Source organism: Hipposideros armiger, unplaced genomic scaffold (genome assembly GCF_001890085.2).
Source record: "Hipposideros armiger isolate ML-2016 unplaced genomic scaffold, ASM189008v1 scaffold_4, whole genome shotgun sequence".
Classification (NCBI taxonomy): Eukaryota; Metazoa; Chordata; class Mammalia; order Chiroptera; family Hipposideridae; genus Hipposideros; species Hipposideros armiger.
The window spans coordinates 7,723,788-7,743,890 of NW_017731354.1; the positions used below are offsets into that span (position 1 = coordinate 7,723,788).

Consider the following 20,103-nt stretch of genomic DNA (forward strand, 5'->3'; position numbering starts at 1 on the left):
CAACTTGTCTGTTCCCCTTCCCCCAATTCCCCAGCGCTGTTCCCATCCCCCAATTCCCCAATAAAAAATTCTTTTTTTAAAAAAATAATGTTGACTTAAACTTATTTATCTGAAGATCTATCTACTTTTGGGGAAAAACTGTGATAGATTCTAGTAACTAAGGGTGAAGGAGGGGCAAAAAGATGAAGAAGGCTATTTCTGCATCAGGTTGATACCTACATCGAGGAATGTTTGTTTCTTCCTCTTTCCCCGAGCAAATTTAATGATTTAGATGGGCTTTTGTTAAATCATGAATTTTATTTCGGCCCAATTTATTTCATAGCTTTCTTTTGTTAGTCTTAGAGTATTTATAAAAATAGCAGTAGATGGGAGCTGTGAAATTCTGTTTCTCAAAGGTACTCTTAATTTTTTAATGCTTATTTTTGCCTTCAAGCTTAAGTTTTAAAAGAGGGATAATAGGGAAATATGCCTTGTCTTAAAGATTTAATGTTTAAGGACAAACTTTTAGTTAGCTAAAATACAAATTACCCTTTAACACATCTTCACGTGGATAGTGGTGGCTTTTAGTGGCGTTACATTTAAATTCCCAGAAGGTGATATTTGAATTACTAAAATTTGTTGATAATGTAAAAAAAAAAAAAAAAAAAGTCTGATTGCTTTGAATTCTCATTTGTGGAATAATTGAAAGTCTTTCTGACCTAAAATAATGTTCTTTTCCTCCCCCTTTAGTCTAAAGCACTTAGAATCTCCACACCACTTACTGGTGTGAGATACATTAAGGATAACAGCCCTTGTGTGACTCCAGTTTCTACAGCTACGCATAGCTTGAGTCGTCTTCACACCATGCTAACAGGCCTCAGGAATGCACCAAGTGAGAAATTGGAACAGATGCTAAGGTCAGTCTGAGCCCTTCTTGCCTCCTGAGATTTGGTTGTTGACCATTTTCCAATTTTCTATTTTAATTTTTCACATATTAGTGCTTTACACCCATTAATAATTTTATATCAATTATTTGTTCACTCCTGTTTTTAGGCTGTAGAGGACACAGCAATATAAGATGTCTGACTAGGAGATAATCATTTTTCCTCAATATCTTAGTCTGTTTGGGCGACTATAACAGAATACCATAAGCTGGGTGGTTATAATCCACAGAAATTAATTTCTCAGAGTTTCAGAGGCTGGATGTCCAAGATCAAAGTGTCAGCAGATTCAGTGTCTGCTAAGGACTGCTTCCTGGTTCATAGACAGCTGTCTTTTTTTGGTGTGTCTCCACATGACTGAAAGAGGCAAGGAAGCTCTCTGGGGTCTCCCTTTATAAGGGCACTAGTCCCATTCAGGGGGGCTACACCCTCATGACTTCATCACCTCCCAGATGCCCACCTACAGACACCATCACATTGGGGATAGGGTTTCCACATGAATTTGGGGGCAGGGGACACACAAACATTTAGTCCACAGCCGTCAGATTTCTTTAATACGCAACAGTAACTAACACTAGACTGTAGAATAAAGCACCAAACTATCACCAACTGTTTTGTCTTAAGATTTCAGGGAAATGGGATCGATAGAGATGGTAGTTGTCAAAGGACCTCATGAAGAGGATTGGACCTAAGCAGATTTCTGAGTGGGGGGTCATATTTGAAAAGATAGACAGTTATGGGCCGGCCGAGTGGCTCAGTTGGTTAAGAGCGCAAGCTCTGAGCAACAGGGTCACTGGTTCGATTCTCACATGGGCCAGTGAGCTGCGCCTGAGCTGAGCTGCTAATAGGTGGCAGGATGGCTCAGCTGGTGAGAGTACTTGCTGCTGACAACAAGGTTACCGGTTTGACTCCCACATGGGATGGTGGGCTATGCCCACCCGCAAATAAGATTGAGCATGGCACCTTGAGCTGAGCAGCTGTGAGCTGCCGATAGGCGGCCGGATGGTGACTGGACTTGGAGTGCGCTAGCTGTGCCCTCCACAACTAAGATTGAAGGACAACAACTTGGCTGTTCCCCTGCCCCATTTCCCCAACACTGTTCCCCTTCCCCAACTCCCCAATAAAAATATTTTTAAAAATGCATCCTTTAAAAAAAAAAAAAGACAGTTATATTCATAAGCAGTGTAAAACAACTGTAACTGTTTTTTTCTGCTATAGTTGACATTTAGTATTATTTTGTATCAGTTTCAGGCATACAGCATAGTGGTTAGACATTTATATAATTTATGCATTAGTCTAGTACGCACCTGGCACTATACATAGTTGTTGCAGCATTATTGACTATAATATTGACTATATTCTCAACACTGTACTTTACATCCCTGAGACTGTGTGGTAACTACCAGTTTGTACTTCTTACTCCCTTCACCTTTTTCACCCAGCTCCCCAACGCACCCCACCCCTCAACCCCCAATCTCCCACCCTCTGGCAACCATCAGTTTGTTCTCTGTATCTGTGAGTCTGCTTCTGTTTTGTTTGTTTATTTTGTTGTTTAGATTACACATATAAGTGAGATCACATGGTATTTATTTTCCTCTCTCTGACTTACTTCATTTAGCACAATACTGTCCAGGTCCATTCATGTTGTCGCAAAACCACTGTAACTATTATAAACTCTATAAAACACCCTTGGCCTGAAAAGGAAGTTAGTTCTAAAAGTTTATGATTTGATGACACAGAACCTGTAGGAGCCGATTTTATTTCCAGTGGAATGGTATAAGGAAGCCCTGCATGCACATATTAGTAATCTCCCACTCATAGCTGGACTCATTAAATACCAAGGCTGAATAATTTCCCTTTACATTTTCATCAAGTCTGCTTTCTTCATAAACTTGATTGAAATGAACTCTCAACAGGCTGTGTCTATACGGCCTCTTCCTAAGTCCTGTTTCTCGAACGGACCTTGTTTACCTAGAGTTCAGAGCATTGTATAAATACATTTTAGAAGCCTGATTTAATATCAGTATCTTTCAGATCTCTTTACAGTCTCTAACCAGGTGAAGCAGCTTTTTAAATTTTAAATACTATTAATGGTTTTTAAATACCGGTAGATACTTGGTAAAACCAAAGGGTCCTGTTTTTGTAAAAAAGGTGCCTGTGTGTGTTCATAAATGAAATTCTGCTTACATATGCTATTCAGTTGCTATCTCTAGCAGGTTTATACTGATTTTTTTATTTTATACTTTTCTAAACTTGCAACATTTTTACAATAAATATATATATTTATGATCAAGATAAAAACAGTTGTTACAAAAGCTCACATGGTGATAATCAGTATAATGCTTTTGCATCTTTTGCATTGAACATATATTGCCTTTCTAGTTAAAAAAAATCAATGAAATAAACCTCATTTTGCCCAAAAAGATATAGAATGCCAGTAATGGTTTATATGAGTCTGAGTCTAGCATATATACCCCTTCATTCTATTTTCTTCCAGTTTTCATGGGTGTTGCATTGCCCTCTGGAGAAATAGTTGAGGGAAATTTTGTCTGTCATCAGTGACTGCAGATGTGTAGGGTAGGTGGGGGCCAGTCAGACGAACATCAAATGGCACTGGTTAAATTAAGGTTGCTAAACTTACTTCAAGAAAAGATACGACTTTACACAATAAAATGTTTCACTCCAAATGGTAATGCCAGCACTTTGCTTTAAGGAAGCATGGGATCTCCTGGCTTAATTTGGGAAATGCATAGTTTCTGTTCAAAGCATTTTGTATTTACAGGTTTGTAAAATTCTGTTGTAAACAGTTTATCACTTAGTAACCTGGAAAGATCTTTGGATAAGATTATTCTTACCATGTTTTTAGGACATGTTCCAGAGATCCAACCCAGGCTATTGCCAACAGATTGAAAGAAATGTTTGAAATATATTCCCAGCATTTCCAGCCCGATGAGGATTTCAATAATTGTGCTAAAGGTAAAGCTTAATATTGTCTATATTGTTCTCATCTTGAAGTTTAACTACATGGAGTCCTTTTTTTTGGTAACTGAGTTGGAAACACAAAGAATTATGCCTTTAGATTGAGGGCTAGAATATGGATGTCCAATTTTTCTGTCAATCAAGTGATTTCTGGGCCCTTCTCAGTAAGCAAAATCTTAGACTGAAATCTTTCTTATGTTGGACTTCTAGTCCTCTTTTGTTTGGGAAATCTTTAGTTTTCATTTGTAGACTGGATATTAAATATAGAAGTCTAGTGATTCTTCAAAATATTGAGAACAAGAACAGAAGACAGCTGTTTTCATGTCCAGACCTTTCCTGGGAGTTGTTTGATGTCATGAATTAAAACCAAGTATGAGTGGAATAGTAAACCAATTATATACCTCTTAGCAAAGAGCTACTCTGTTTAGACATACAAAGGAAAAAAGTGTGAATTTTAATGGAATACAATTATAGTTTTTTATGTGAAAGTTTCATTTCACAGTTTTAGAAAAATTTGAGTGTTACCATGAAAAAAAATAAAGGAATCTTAGGGATGATTGAAATAGAATAGCAACTGTAGGAACTGCTTATGGATGAAGTGTTGGTTTTTTAATTTTATTTTGTGGGGGATGGGATGGATCCTCATTTTCCACAGTATTTTCTTTGCATGTGATTTGTATTTTTTATTATTTACACAGAAATTGCCAGCAAACATTTTCATTTTGCAGAGATGCTTTACTATAAAGTATTAGAATCTGTCATTGAGCAGGAACAGAAAAGACTGGGAGACACGGATTTATCTGTGAGTAAAGTAACCAGTGTATTGATCAGCATAATAAAATGTAGTTTCTTTCAGCCCTACCCACCAGAAAAAAAAAAAAAAGGCCATTTGTGAGGAAATAATATATGGCTTTGAGAGAATAAGATTGGCATCCAAGGAAACTTGTGTTCTGAGTTCTTTCATCTCCAGACCCCCATTTAGGGTCTCACTGCAGCAGACCATGTATTATAAGCTACAACTTCTGTGGGTAGTAAAACTCTGTAGGCAAGGATTAAAACAGTCAGAATTAACCTTGGCTAAGTTGTTAAATAACAGAGAGCTTTCATTTAAGCCTGATGTAGCAAGAATACATTGAGTACTGACTAGAAAGAACTTTAACATAAATATTCAGCCATTCCTCTTTGGCTAAGATAATTATTTTTCCTAAATTTTACTAGTTAAGAAATGTAAATTGATTTTTAAACAAGTGATAGTTAGGGCCGGCCGAGTGGTATGTTGGTTAAGAACTGGCTTGGGATGCCAGAGGGCCCCGGTTCGGATCCCACATATGAGGGCCAGTGACACTGCCCTCTACAGCTAAGATGCTGAACAACAGCTCAGCCTGGAGCTGGGCTGCCATGAGTCGCTGGCAATGGAGTAGGCTACAGCCCCTGCTGCAGTGGGTGCCACGGGCTATCGTGTGTAGCCAGCAGCCAGCGTGAGTGGCGGTCCAGAAGCCGGCGACTAATCTGCCTCGCCCGGAAAGAGCGCAATGATGGTGCCAACTTGGGCCAGTGAAGGAACGTCCTCCACAACTAGACTGAAGAAGAATAAAACGACAGCAACTTGTCTGTTCCCCTTCCCCAATTCCCCAGCGCTGTTCCCATCCCCCAATTCCCCAATAAAAATCTTAAAAAAAAACACAAAAAAAATCACACAAGTGATAGTTACTTTTAATTGCATCAAACATGTTTTCAAAAACTAATTTTTAAAACATTTTTAAAAAAAATTACAAAAGTAACCAATAATTGTTCTCATTTCTTATAACTAATATATATATATATATATATATATATATATATAAAATACGGCTGTAGACATTTAAAAGGCTGTTTTATGACAAATTTTTAAATTTTGAAACACAAAAGGATGTATAAAACATAGCTGTAGTTTAGGGGCTGATAATAAGGGAATTCTTGTATACTCACTTAAGAAATTTGTTTTAAGAAATTTTTCACTGTAGTAAAAGATATATACAATTTACTATCTTCAGCATTTTTAAGTGCACAATTCAATGGCATTAAGCAATTAAGTACATTCACAGTGTTGTGCAACCCTCACTACTAGCCATCTTAGAACTTTTATCATCATCCCAAACTGATAATCTGTCCCCATTAGACAATGATTCCCCATTAACTCCTCCCTGCACCCCCTGATAACCTTTATTCTACTTATTTTATTTTATTTTTTTTTTTTATTGTTAGTTTCAGGTGTACAGAACAATGCACCTTTATTCTACTTTCTGTCTACGAATTTACCTATTTTAGGTACCATATATATTCATAGAATATTCTTTTATGTATGGCTTATTTCATTTAGCATGTTTTCAAGATTCACCCATGTTGTAGCATATATCAGAATTTCATTCCTTTTAAGGCCAAATAACACACACACACACACACACACACACACACACACACACACACACACACACCATGTATATGTATATATTACATTTTGTTTATACATTCATCTGTTGATGGACATTTGAGATTTTTTGCACCTTTGGCTATTGTGAATAATGCTATTAATGAACATTGGTGTACAAGTACCTATTTGAGTGTCTGCTTTCAATTCTTGGTATATATTCTCATTAATCCTTTATCAGATATATGATTTGCAAATATTTTATCCCATTCTGTAGGTTGTCTTTTTCACTTCATTGATAGTGTCTTTGGATACACAAGTTTTTAATTTTGATGAAGTCCAATTTATTTTTTTCTCTTGTTGCCTATGCTTTTGGTGTCTACATAACTTTTTAATTCAAAAATAATAAATATGTACAATTTTGGAAAATTAATAAGCAAGTAAAGTAAATGAAAATCATCTGTGATTATGTCACCCTGAATAAACATGTTGACTTTTGGTCCATGACCATCTGGTCAAGTCACCTGCTTTCCTTCCAGCTGTCTTTTTATGACAGTGGCCTCTTACTGTAAATACTGTTTTGTAACATCTTTCCACATCATTATTTTTCTAAGCAACAGGGTGTATGTGTATTTTGGTTAGGGGTGTAATCTTTTTTATTAGCTATATTTCATAATATGTAAGATTTATGAAAGTTCTTATACACTTCCTTTAATATATATATTTTTTTTTTTGCTAAAAAAATGGACTTATTTATAAAGTTAAGTTGTATAAGAAAATAAGCACATACTTCTCACTAACTCAGAAAATAAGCCTTCTTTGGTATTTTTATTTAGCGTGACTGGGTATGAAATGTCGCATAGAGTAGGCTAATGTTTCTCAATGTTAATAACTTTGTTTTATAGGGCATTCTGGAACAAGACGCATTTCACAGGTCGCTCTTGGCCTGCTGCCTCGAGGTCGTCACTTTTTCTTACAAGCCTCCTGGGAATTTTCCATTCATTACTGAAATATTTGATGTGCCACTTTATCATTTTTATAAGGTATTTTTAAAAATCTAATACTGATGAGGAAATTGTAGATGAGACCAACTTCCTGTTGTTATCCATCTAGTTCATTTTAATATATAAGTACATTTCTTCTATTTTTAATTACATATTTAATAATTTCTGTTCTATTTGGGGAGCAGAGGAGAAATAGTCTTAAGAACTATATAAATTCTTGCACTGTAGTATAAAGACCTATTTTGGGTAAAAGCTTCATTTTATCCTTCCTTTTATTTCATAAAGGCTTTTTTTCAATTACAGTTGACATTCAATAATATTTTATATTAGTTTCAGGTGTACAGCATAGTGGTTAGACATATCATTTACAAAGTGATCCCCCCAATTAGTCTAGTACTCAACTGGCACTATACATAGTTATTACAATATTATTGACTATATTTCCTATGCTGTACTTTTCATAAAAGCTTTTAGAATACTTTTATGAGCTAAAAAGGCTTTAAAAAAGTAATAAACATATCACTAGCTAATCTTGTATAGCAGTCTCCTTTTTTTATTTTATGGAAATTAAATAACATTGAATGTGTCTTTCAGAAACATAAACATTCTGTTTCACTTGTTATATAGAAGCACAGAATTATGGCATTGATTTGGTAATTGTTTCATTCTTGATACTGATTTAGTGTATGAATTTATCTTATTTCAGATACAGCAGTCAAAACTAATTTTTATAGTGACACAGATGAATGTCTGGAGTTTTCAAATATGAAATTTAAAGAGTAATGTTTTCAACCTCAATAGAAAGGCCATGTTGTTTCATTTAAAAATTTTTGAAATACTATACAAAGATTTTATATAATTCATATGTAGTTTAAAAATTATTTATAAAGACAGTGAAAGAAAGAGCTGCTGTTTCAAAATAGTACAATTCTTTAAAGTTGTAATTTTTTTATAAATTGTCTTTGTTGATTTTAGATATGCAAAAATAGCAAATGTACCCATTTTGTTTTCACACTTAATTTTTCTGTAAAAACAATTATTTTTACTAAACTGGGGCATTTTTCTTCGTTTCAGGTGATAGAAGTATTCATTAGAGCAGAAGATGGCCTTTGTAGAGAGGTGGTAAAACACCTTAATGAGATTGAAGAACAGATCTTAGATCATTTGGCATGGAAACCAGAGTCTCCACTCTGGGACAGAATTAGAGACAATGAAAACCGAGTTCCTACATGTGAAGAGGTTTGTGAAAATAGCTTAACATCTTTCTATAACAAAAGGACATCAATATCTAATCTATTCATAATCTTTCACAGAGAGCAATTAAATTTAGTGTTCTCCTTATGTGGGTGTGGGAGGTGGCAACTGGGTTTTATATGGTATAATCACCCATATATCTATCATACAGGAAACAAGAATCAGAAATAATTTGCGATTGCCCTAAGTTTTCAGTGACAGAGTAAGAATTCAGTGTCCTGTCTTGATTTCTTAAGTTTCTGTACTTAAGAATGGTTGATATTCTAATTCTCCAAATAAGTACGGACGGTTGATTCATATTTAATAGCTTCTTATAGGCTTTGAATTGTTTTCACCTGCCAGAATTATTTTTTTTTACACTTTAGTGTGAAAGTGGAAAAGACTCCTGATAGTTACAGAATATCTTATGAGCCAAGATATATATTTTTTTTACCTTAGATGATTATTGTATTTTTAGTTATCATAGTTGTGGGAATAATGGTATTTTGATAAATCATCCTTTGTGTAGGTCATGCCACCTCAGAACCTGGAAAGAGCAGATGAGATCTGCATGGCTAGCTCCCCTTTGACTCCCAGGAGGGTGAGTGAAGTTCGTGCTGACGCTGGAGGACTTGGAAGGAGTAAGTTTAAAATACTAGCGCAAGTATTTGGGGGGCCTGATAGCTGGGGTTTTCAATTCCAACTAAAGCTGGAAGTGAAGCTGAATAGGGTATATATAGAAGAAAATACTCTGTACATTACAGTGCATATGGGTCACTTAAAAAGAATGCTTCTGAAGAATATGTAGGAACACAGGAAAACGCATGATATAACAAGTATCTTTATACGTGATCTTAGCCAAAAGGCTGAGAAGCGATAACAAGTATCTTTAAAAAGAGATAAAATACTATAATGTGATTCCTGTTTTTTAAGGGTATGTTCACATATAAGCATACAAAAGGGCTGAAATGGAAAAAAACCTCGAACTAAGAATGATTATTGGGTGATAGAATTCTAGGTGATTTCTGTAAATTTTTGAAGATGTATTACTTGTAAAAGCAGAAGAAACAAAAGCTTCTTAAAGCTGTGATCCCATTAGGTACAGACAAGCCAGTGAGTTGAGAGGACTGGCCTGGCATGCTCACCTCTGACACTTCTCAGTTGAGCTGTGCTACCCTGGTTAATGTGACAGCAGGGCTGGCCCAAGAAGTACCGGACGTTTTACTATTCCTCTGATTATGTTTTACGCAGCTTTTTCTAACATCTGCCAAGTGCAAGGTTTAAATTTACATACTTGAGATAAAACGACTTTTTAAAAAGCAACTCTGTAAATTCAGAGAGTTCTAAATCCTTGGATGCTACTAAGGATATTCTTGTTTCTAGATGAACTTTTTAATGGAATTGAGAAGCACTGGCTATAGAAGAAAGATCAGTTTTAAAAAATCAGAAATCACTCTGTCAGTGCATGCTCAATACATATGGATGAACTCTGTGAAAACTTCGTGTTTGAAAGAGGAGTCATAATGGTTTAACTGTTTTTCTGTATATTATCCATCAGACCCATCGATCTGACAGCTGGTCTTCCTCAGCCCTGTTTCTGTAGGTTTCCTTCCTAATCTATAGATTAGGACTTGACTTTAAATTTCATTTTCTTTGTACTTATCACTTCTCTATTTTCATGGGGTCTCTCCATAATTTACAAGATAATGATGGTAATGCACTCTTTCTGACTCTGCAGCTTTGTTCCAAATACAAATCTAGTAAATTTATTTGCTTGTATCATCAGGAAATTGAAGTGTTAAGCCACAGTCTATCAGGGCTACTTCTATCAAGCCTCTTATGATCTCCCTACATATATTTTTAAATTAAAAAAACCCACTGCTGGGTAGTTTTTACAGCTAGATATGGAAGAGGGACAGGAATACTAAAAAATTCAGACATTGGTGTGAATACTTAATAATACGTGCAGACTAAGTCATACGGTTAATATGTTTCTGTTTGGGAAGTTCTGTAAATAGGTGGTGATTGTTGTACAAAATTGTGAATGTCATTAATACCACTGAATTGTATACTTAAGTAGTTAAAATGGCAAATTATGTTATATGTATTTTACAATTTAAAAAAATTAATGTGATATACCAAAAACCATTGCACAAATTTAAATGGGTGAAATGTAAGAGAATTATATCTCAATAAAGTTGTTTAAAATATAATAAACTAAGGTTAATTGAATTCAGAAGACGTAAGTCTACTCTTGCTGAAGGACATTATTGAGTTTTAGTAATTTTCTATATGGGAAAAAAGGCAAAGTTGAAGATTTATAAAACTGGGGGAAGTGCTCCCAGATGATACCATAGCAATATCAAGTCCCCTTATCAAGTAGTGGCTTTACAGTGAAATCACATTTTACGAGTGTTAGGTAGAAATTGAATCTGGTCAAAATATTATGGAAAAAATAGAATAATTCTTTAAATTAGCCCTAAATCATCAAGGCTCTATAGTCTTAGAGGGCAAAGTCTAGTTTGAGTTAGCCTTAGGTGGCCTGAAGGGAGTTCTGTGAGACAGAGAGAAAAATCTTTCTTTACATTTTGCTAAGAATAGTGTGCAGTTGAATTTTCATTAGTTGAAAGTAGCTATGATGTGACTCCTATAATTTGTTTGCTTTTTAAATTAAGTATTTCAAACACTAATTAGTTTTGTATGTAACAGCTTGGATCAAAGTCAGATCTGTCTGCTTGAGTTAAACTGTTTTTCTTTCCGGCCTTAGGCATGACATCTCCAACCACATTATATGATAGGTACAGCTCCCCAACTGCCAGCTCTACCAGGAGACGGCTGTTTGTTGAGAACGACAGCCCCTCTGACGGAGGAACACCTGGGCGCGTTCCCCCCCAGTCCATAGTCAATGCTGTCCCTGTGCAGAATGTATCTGGGGAGGCTGTTTCTGTCACACCAGTTCCGGGACAGACTTTGGTCACCATGGCAACAGCCACTGTCACAGCCAACAATGGACAAACTGTGACTATTCCTGTACAAGGTAAGGAAGACAGAGTTGGATATTGAGTTCTTTCTCTGTGGCATTTACTGGACAGTTACCTGAGATTTGGATGGAATAATGACGTAAGATAAGTGTTTGGGAGGAAGGGAGGGTAGGAGGGGAGAAACTGGAAACCTGTACCTGGAGAGCCTTGTATTAGCAACGTTTTCTCCCTGCTTTTTTTCTTTGTAACAAACTGTAGGTATTGCCAATGAAAATGGAGGGATAACATTCTTCCCAGTCCAAGTCAATGTTGGGGGGCAGGCACCAGCTGTGACTGGCTCCATCCAGCCCCTCAGTGCACAAGCCCTGGCTGGAAGTTTGAGCTCTCAACAACAGGTGACAGGAACAACCTTGCAAGTCCCCCCTGGTCAGGTGGCCATTCAACATATTTCCCCAGGTGGACAACAGCAGAAACAAGGCCCGTCTTTAACCAGCAGCAGTATTAGACCCAGGAAGACCAGCTCTTTATCACTTTTCTTTAGAAAGGTAATATTTCATGTACCCTTAACAGGTCATGAGCTTGGGAAATACAAGTGTTAGAGAAACAACGTTTGAAATGGTTTTGTTTATCTACTAGGTTTACCACTTAGCAGGTGTCCGCCTTCGGGATCTTTGTGCTAAATTGGATATTTCCGATGAACTAAGAAAAAAAATCTGGACCTGCTTTGAATTCTCCATAATTCAGTGTCCTGAGCTTATGATGGACAGACATCTGGACCAGTTGTTAATGTGTGCCATTTATGTGATGGCAAAAGTGAGTACTTTGTATATAAGAGGAAAAAAGATGCTACTTCCTTACTGTCAGAACTTGTAACAGCTTTATTGGGATATAATTCACACACCACATAATTTACTCTCTTAAAATGTAAATGCAGTAGATTTTAGTGTATTCACATATATGTGCAACCATACCATGGTCAATTTTAGAACATCATATTCCATTGTATCAATATATGATATTTTGTTTATCCATTCACCAGTTGATGGACTATTTTTGGCTATTTATGAACATTTGTGCACAAGTTTTTGAATGGACATAGTTTCATTTCTCTTCAGTATATATCTAGGCATGGATTGCTGGGTCGTATGGTAACTCTTGTGTTTAACCATTTGAGAAACTGCCAGACTGTTTTCAAGTCACTGCACCATTTTACATTTTCACCAGCGTTAAATAAAGGTTCTGATTTCTCCACATTCTTAGCATTTTTTATTATCTTTGTTTTTTAAATTATTTATTGAGATGAAATTCATATAACACAAAATTAGCCATTTTTAAATGAACAATTCAGTGCCATTCACAATGTTGTATACCTACCGCCTCTATCTAGTTCCAAAACATTTCCATGCCTGCAAAGTAAAACTACTATTCATTAAGTAGTTTCTTTCCATTCCCACGTTCCAGTTACTGGTAATCACCATTCTACTTTGTTTCTATGAATCTGACTGTTCTAGGGGCCTCATATAAATGGAATTGTGCAATATTTTTTTTTGGGGGGGGGATTGGTTTATTTCAGTTAATGTTCTTGAGATTCATCTATGTTGTAGTATGAGTTATCATTTCCTTTCCTTTGAAGGCTGAATAATATTCCATTCTTTATCCGTTCATCCATTGATGGACACTTGGGCTGCTTCCACTTTCTAGCTATTCTAAATAGTGGTACTGTGAACATGGGTATACAAATCTCTTCGAGTTTTTTGTTTCATTTCTTTTGTGTTTATACCCCAAAGTAGAATTGCTGGCTCATATAGTAATTCTATGTTTAATTTTTTGAAGAAATTCCATATCGTTTTCACTTCAGCTGCACCATTTTACATTCCCACCAGCAGTGCACAACAGTTCCACTTTTATTCCTCCTTGCCAACTTATTTTCCATTTTTAAATTTTAGCCATCTTACTGGGTATTAACTGGTACCTTATGGTTTTGATTTGTATTTCCCTAATCACTGATGATGTTGAGTGTCTTTTATTTTGTTTGTTGGCCACTATTATCTGAGCTTTTGATTTGACCATCCCAGTGGGTGTGAAGTGCTATCTCATTGTAGTTCTGATTTGCATTTCTCTGATTCCTAATGATGTCAAGCATCTTTTCATTTGCTTACTGGTCATTTCTGTATCTTTGGAGAAGTATGTTTAAATCCTTTGCCCGTTTTTGAATTGGATTGTTGGTTTTGTTGTTGAGTTGTAAGAGTTCTTTATACATTCTGGATGCAACTGCCTTATGAGATACATCATTTGCAAACATTTTCTCATTCTGTGTGTTATCTTTTCATAAATATTTTGATTTTGATGAAGTCAATTTATTTTTCCTTTGTTGCTTGCGCTTTTGGTGTCATATCTAAGAATACATTGCCAAATCCAAGGTTATGATATTTATCCTTGTCTTCTTCTAAGAGTTTTAATTGACTGATTTTCATACATTAAACCAACTTTGCATTCCTGCATTCCTAGTGTAAATCCTACTTGGTGTAAAATTCTTTTCATATGGTATTAGGTTCAGCTTGCTAGTATTTTGTTGAGGAATTTTGTCCTATTCATAAGAGATATTGATCTGTAGTTATCTTGTTAAAAAGAAACAGGCTTTGTCTAGTTTTGTTATCAGGATAATATTGGACTCATAATGCATAGGGCTTCCTCTTCTATTTTTGGAAGAGTTTGTGAAAAATTGGTATTCTTTAAATGTTTGGTAGAATTCAGCAGTGAAGGCATTGGGGCCTGTGCTTTCCTTTGTGGGTTGAAGAATAGTTGTTTATTGTTATAAGTCTATTCAGATAATCTATTCTAGAATCAGTTTTGGTAGTTTGCATCTTTCTAGGAATTTGTCTTATTTCCTCAGGACTAATTTGTTGGAACCCAGTTGTTCATAATATTCCCATATAGCTTTTTTTTTGTTTGTCAAATTATGTTCTTAGTAATTGAGTCTTCTCTTTTTTTTTCTTGATCAGTCTAACTAAAGTTTTGTCAGTAGAACCACCTTTGGTTTCATTTATTATTTTATGCTCTAATCTTTATTACTTCCTTCTGTCTGCTTGCTTCAGCCTTAGTTTTTACTCTTTTTTGAGTGACTTAAGATGGATGGTTAGGTAATTGATTTAATATCTTTTTTAATATAGGCATTAACAGTTATACATTTCCCTTTAGGCACTGCTTTAGCTGCATCTCATAAATTTTGATATGTTGTATCTTCATTTTCATTCATCTCAAAGTATTTTCTAATTTGTTTTGATTTGACTCATTGGTTATATAGAGGCATGTTGTCTTAATTTCTGCATATTTGTTACTTTCCCCAATTTCTGTTAATGATTTCTAGTTTCAATCCATTGTGGTCAAAATAACACACTTTATATTAATCCTTTTAAATGTATTGAGGTTTTATAGCCTAGCAAATGGTCTGTCCTAGAGAATGTTCAATGTGCATTTTAGAAGAATGTATATTCTCTGTTGTCATTGGGTGTAGTGTTCTATAGATGCCTGTTAGGTTTAGTTGTTTTATAGTTTTGTTAAAGTCTGTTTTGTTGATTTTCTGCGAGTTGTATCCATTATTGAAAGTGAGGTACTGAATGCTCCAACTATTATTGAATTATCTATTTCTCCCTTTATTTCTCTGTTTTTACTTCATATATTTTGGTGCTCTATTATTAGGTGCATGTATGCTTATAACTGTTGTAGCTTCCAAACAGACTGACCATTTTATCAATACGACATGTTTCTCTTATTTTTTAAAAAAATACTTTATAGTGTGATACTTGTAAAGCCACCCAACTTTTGGGGGGATTGCAGTTTGCATGATATATCTCTTTCCATCCATTTCTTTCAAACCTATTTATATTTTTTCATCTAAAGTGTGTTTTGTAGAAAGTATATATATTTGGATCTCTTTATCCAGGCTGACAATTTTTGACTTTGTGTTGTTTAATCCATTTACATTTAATGTTATTGTTTAACTGGATTTACGTCTATTTTACTCTAAAAAAACATATATAGATAGATAGATAATATATATATTATATAAAAATATATATATAAATATATATATTTTACTCTAAAATATATATATATTATTCTAAAAAATATATATATTTATATTATAAATATAATATATATATATATATATATAAATATATAAAATCATGTCTCTTTGGTCCACTATTCCTCCTTTACTGCTTTCATTTGCAATAGGTGAATACTTTCTAATGTGGCATTCTAATTTCAGTAATGATTTTCACTTTTTTAAACTTATTTTCATAGTGGTTACTTTAGGGCTTACCATGTACATATCTATATCTCTCCCTCTCTCTTTTCCTCAGCTTTATTAAGATATAATTGACATATAACATTGTATAAGTGTACAGCAGGATGTAATGTGTACATTGCATTATGATTATAACAATAAGGTTAATTAACATCCATCACTTCACATAACTACTTTTTGTGTGTGTGGTGATAACATTTAAGATTAACTGTTAGCAACTTTCACGTATATAGTACATACAGTATTGGTATCTATAGTCACAATATAATACGCTGTATGTTAGGTCTCCAGAACTCACTCATAACTAAAAGCTGGTACCCTTTGACTGACATCTTGACTAACATCTCCTCACTCCCCCACCCCCACATACACATCTTATCAAAATCAGCTTCAGATTTATACTAACTTAATTCCAGTGATATATAGACATATTAAGTGTTAATGCTATATAACTGTTTCCTTTTCATCCTTTTTATGGTAGTATTGTTATGCATATTATATCCATAAATGTTACATATCCAACAATACAGTATTGTTTTATTATGATTTCATGACTTTTAAAGAAGGTGAGAGAAGAAAGGAGTGTAAATACTTATTTATAGCTTTTGTTATATTAACCTTATCACTTCTGATTCTCTTTATTGGTTCCTGTGATTTCAAGTTGTCGTCTGGAGTCATTGCCTCCTACTTTTCTTAGTGCTGTTTTTGGCAAATGTATCACATACATACGTTATAGGTCCAACAATATATTATATACACATTGTTTTATACAATTGCTTTTTAAATCAGTTAAGGAAGGAGAAGAAATGTACATTTTATACTGTATCGTAATTATCTTTACCAGTGCTTTGTTTCTTTGGGATTATTTGAATTATTGTCTGAGGTCACTTGCTTTTTTTTGAAGAACTTTTTAAAATATTTCTTGTAAGATGGGTCTGCCAGTAGCAAATTCTGTTTTTATTTATCTAAGATTGTATTTATTTCACATCAATTTTAGAAAGATAACTTTGCTGGATACTGGATTCTTTAGGTTTTTTTACTTTGAGTACTTTGACTGTCTTGTTCCACTGCCTCTTTACCTCCATAGTTTCTGATGAGAAGTCGGCTGCTATTTTACTGAGGTTCCCTAATAAGCGAAAAGTTGTTTCTCTTGATGCTTTCAAGATTTTCTCCCTTTTTTTGGCTTTCAGTATTTTTACTATATGTCTGGATGTGAATCTCTTTGTATTTATCCTACTTGGATTTCATTGAGGTTCCTGGATGTGTAGATTGTTTTTAAAATCTGGGAAATGTACAGCCTTTATTTCTTGGAACATTTTTTTTCTGCTTCCCTCTCCCCTCACCTTCTGGTACTCACATTATGACTATCATGGTGTTCCATATCTCTCTGACACTGTTAATGTTTCTTCATTCTTTTTTCTCTGTTCTTTGGATTGCACAATCTGTCTTTAAGTTTCCTAATTTTTCTTTCTTTTCAGTTCAAATGTACTGTTTTGTCCCTCTAGTGAATTTTTCATTTGTTGCTGTATTTTTTATCCCAAGTCTTGGTTTAAGTACCACTTACTCTCTGTTGTTGAATTTTAGTAGATTTTCTTGAATAAATATTAATAGTTCATTTGTTTTATGTCCTCACGACCATTTCCAGAGACATTAACTGGCTTTTTTTTTTAAATATAATGTTTACTAATTTCGTTATGGAGCAAGTTTATGGAGCTCCACACATTATTTAGCTGGAAGTAAATATCTCTCACAGAATACTCTTATTTCCAAGGTCACAAAAGAAGACAAGTCTTTCCAGAATATTATGCGTTGTTATAGGACTCAACCACAGGCACGGAGCCAGGTAATGACATTCTCTCCAAGGGCTGAAAATAAAGCTTAAAATCTTTGATAAATACAAAACATTAACTGCAGTTAATTCTGTAGACTTTTCTCCAGGTTAAACAACTAAGACTTTAAGGGAAGTCTTCACTTTAACTTTCTTTAATCATTGACAGACAACTTCACATCTTGACTAGTTTAATTTCTCTTTTCTCCAAAAGGTAATTATGTGAAATAATTGACTCCTTCTTAATTCAGCTAATCACAAGAAAGATGTAAATTAGGAAGTTGTTTGGTTTCTATGTCACCTTTCAGTCTGGTTTAGGAAACACAGTACATTTAACTAAGATAACAATAAATGAAATTTTAAAACTCACTTTACCTTTAATACTATTAATCTATCTTTAAAGAGGTAGGTATGTGATATCTTTGTATTTGACTTAGAATGACTTGATTTTATGATTGGGTACTATTACTGCTTTGTAGTATTGTAGGCCGTATTTGGAAGTTGAAGCCAGACAGGCCCTCTTGTAAACCCTGGATCTGTTACTTAATAGGTGTATGACCTTGGTTACATTTACTGACTTCCCCTGAGGAGTACAATGCTGACTACGTAGGGTTGTTGTAAGAATTAAATAACATGTCAAGGTCATATAGTCTAGGATGCATTCAATAAATACTAATTCCTGTCCCTTTCTCATGGTGTCCCTAAAGGTATATAGAAGTGTTTTGATAAAAGGCAAAAGGAAAAGAAGAAATTCTGGCAGCAGTGATAGCAGAAGCCATCAGAATTCTCCAACAGAACTAAACAAAGACAGAAGTAAGTGAGAGCTTTATGAACATTACAAAATAAAATTAGGAGCTTCTCTTATTTTTTAGGCTTGGAAGACTTGAGGATTACTAAATGAAATTACTACTAAAGAAACTATGAAACTTTTATTGACAAAGAATTTGTTGGACCAATAAACAGAATTCTAAATTTAGTGGCACAGAGTTGTTGGTGCATAACATTTTTCTCTAGGGGATTTAGAGAAGGTTTCAGGCAGGAAATTGGTGGCCTGAGTTCCAGAAAAGTCTGTCAATTGAAACCATACTGTGGAAATACCATTCCTATTTGTTTGCACCATGTAATGCAGGGCTCAGGTCCTAGAAAACTGGTGTAACTTAGTGAAAACTACTCAGTATTTATGGCCTGCGGGTAAAGTTGTACTTAAGGTCTTACCTGTGCTGTGCCCCCTGGTATGAAAAGTAAAGTTCCCTGTTGCTGCCATAATACAAGTCGCAAGTAGAGCAGGTGGCTGTCGGCCTTCCTCCTACTGGACTTTCTTCTTGAAATCCGTGTGGATTAGCAGCCTCTCTGTGTGACACCCTTTGTCCTACCGGCTGCAGCCAGCAGAGACTCCAGCCCTGTCATGAGGTCAAGCAGCACCTTGCCTGTCCCGCAGCCGAGCAGTGCTCCTCCGACACCTACTCGTCTCACAGGAGCCAACAGTGACATGGAAGAGGAGGAGAGGGGAGACCTCATTCAGTTCTACAACAGCATCTACATCAAACAGATGAGAACATTTGCCCTGAAGTACTCACAGGCAAACGCAGTAAGTGTGACAGGGACGATTCCATGCTGTTTTCCACTTGTGAGGGATAAGGAACCACTTATATTTGAGCTGCTCCATCTGTAAACTAGTTTTACAAATAATTCTCTTAACTAACAAATAATTTGACTAACCAACACATTCTATTGTTGTGTATCATTGAAAAAGAATAAGATGGCATTTAGATTCCCTGCGAAGTATAGCAATACAAGAGAGAGAATGCATTGGTTCAAATTATCTAAAACTTAGCAGCTGTGGAGACCTTGTAAGTTATTTGACTTTCTGAGCCTCTTGTTCCCTCCTATATAAAATGGGAATAGGAATAGTCCCAGTTTACAAAATTAAATGACATAATATATTAAAAATGCTTAAAACAGTGACTGGCACAAAACAAGCACTTACGTGTTTGCATTTGCATGGTTTTCTTTAGGTTTAATTGTTGCTGTCACTGTTTGCCATTCATAAAGCTACTGGTTTATTATATTTCTATACTCTTTCAATAAAAATAACAAAAAATATCTGGTTAGACATTTTGTGTAGCTTTCTTAGAAATACCGATTTGTGTTTTGCTTTAACAGATGGATGCTCCTCCACTGTCTCCCTATCCATTTGTAAGAACAGGCTCTCCTCGCCGAATACAGCTGTCTCAAAATCATCCTGTCTACATTTCCCCGCATAAAAATGAAACAATGCTTTCTCCTCGAGAAAAGATTTTCTACTACTTCAGCAACAGTCCCTCAAAGGTAAGCCTGACATCTGTCTTGCCCTTTATTAACTCCGAAATGCTTAGGATGCTAAAAACAGCGTCAGTGGGAAACCCTTGGTACTCACATGAGTGCTGGGAACTGTCCGGGAAA

At 35.0% G+C, this 20,103-nt stretch overlaps 1 protein-coding gene across 2 annotated transcripts in view; it reads left to right on the forward strand.

Moving 5' to 3' along the window:
• The window catches only part of RBL2 (RB transcriptional corepressor like 2), a 47,151-nt gene that overhangs the window by 18,671 nt on the left and 8,377 nt on the right, over window positions 1–20,103 (forward strand). The window contains exons 9-21 of one of the 2 annotated variants that reach the window (XM_019643843.1): window positions 730–896; window positions 3,787–3,896; window positions 4,598–4,701; window positions 7,212–7,349; window positions 8,385–8,549; window positions 9,073–9,184; window positions 11,311–11,580; window positions 11,783–12,069; window positions 12,161–12,337; window positions 17,605–17,676; window positions 18,369–18,474; window positions 19,044–19,249; window positions 19,825–19,989. In XM_019643843.1, the coding sequence (XP_019499388.1) occupies window positions 730–896; window positions 3,787–3,896; window positions 4,598–4,701; window positions 7,212–7,349; window positions 8,385–8,549; window positions 9,073–9,184; window positions 11,311–11,580; window positions 11,783–12,069; window positions 12,161–12,337; window positions 17,605–17,676; window positions 18,369–18,474; window positions 19,044–19,249; window positions 19,825–19,989 (2,079 nt within the window). The remainder of the gene's footprint in view (window positions 1–729; window positions 897–3,786; window positions 3,897–4,597; window positions 4,702–7,211; window positions 7,350–8,384; window positions 8,550–9,072; window positions 9,185–11,310; window positions 11,581–11,782; window positions 12,070–12,160; window positions 12,338–17,604; window positions 17,677–18,368; window positions 18,475–19,043; window positions 19,250–19,824; window positions 19,990–20,103) is intronic. The other variant, XM_019643853.1, reaches the window with a different exon arrangement.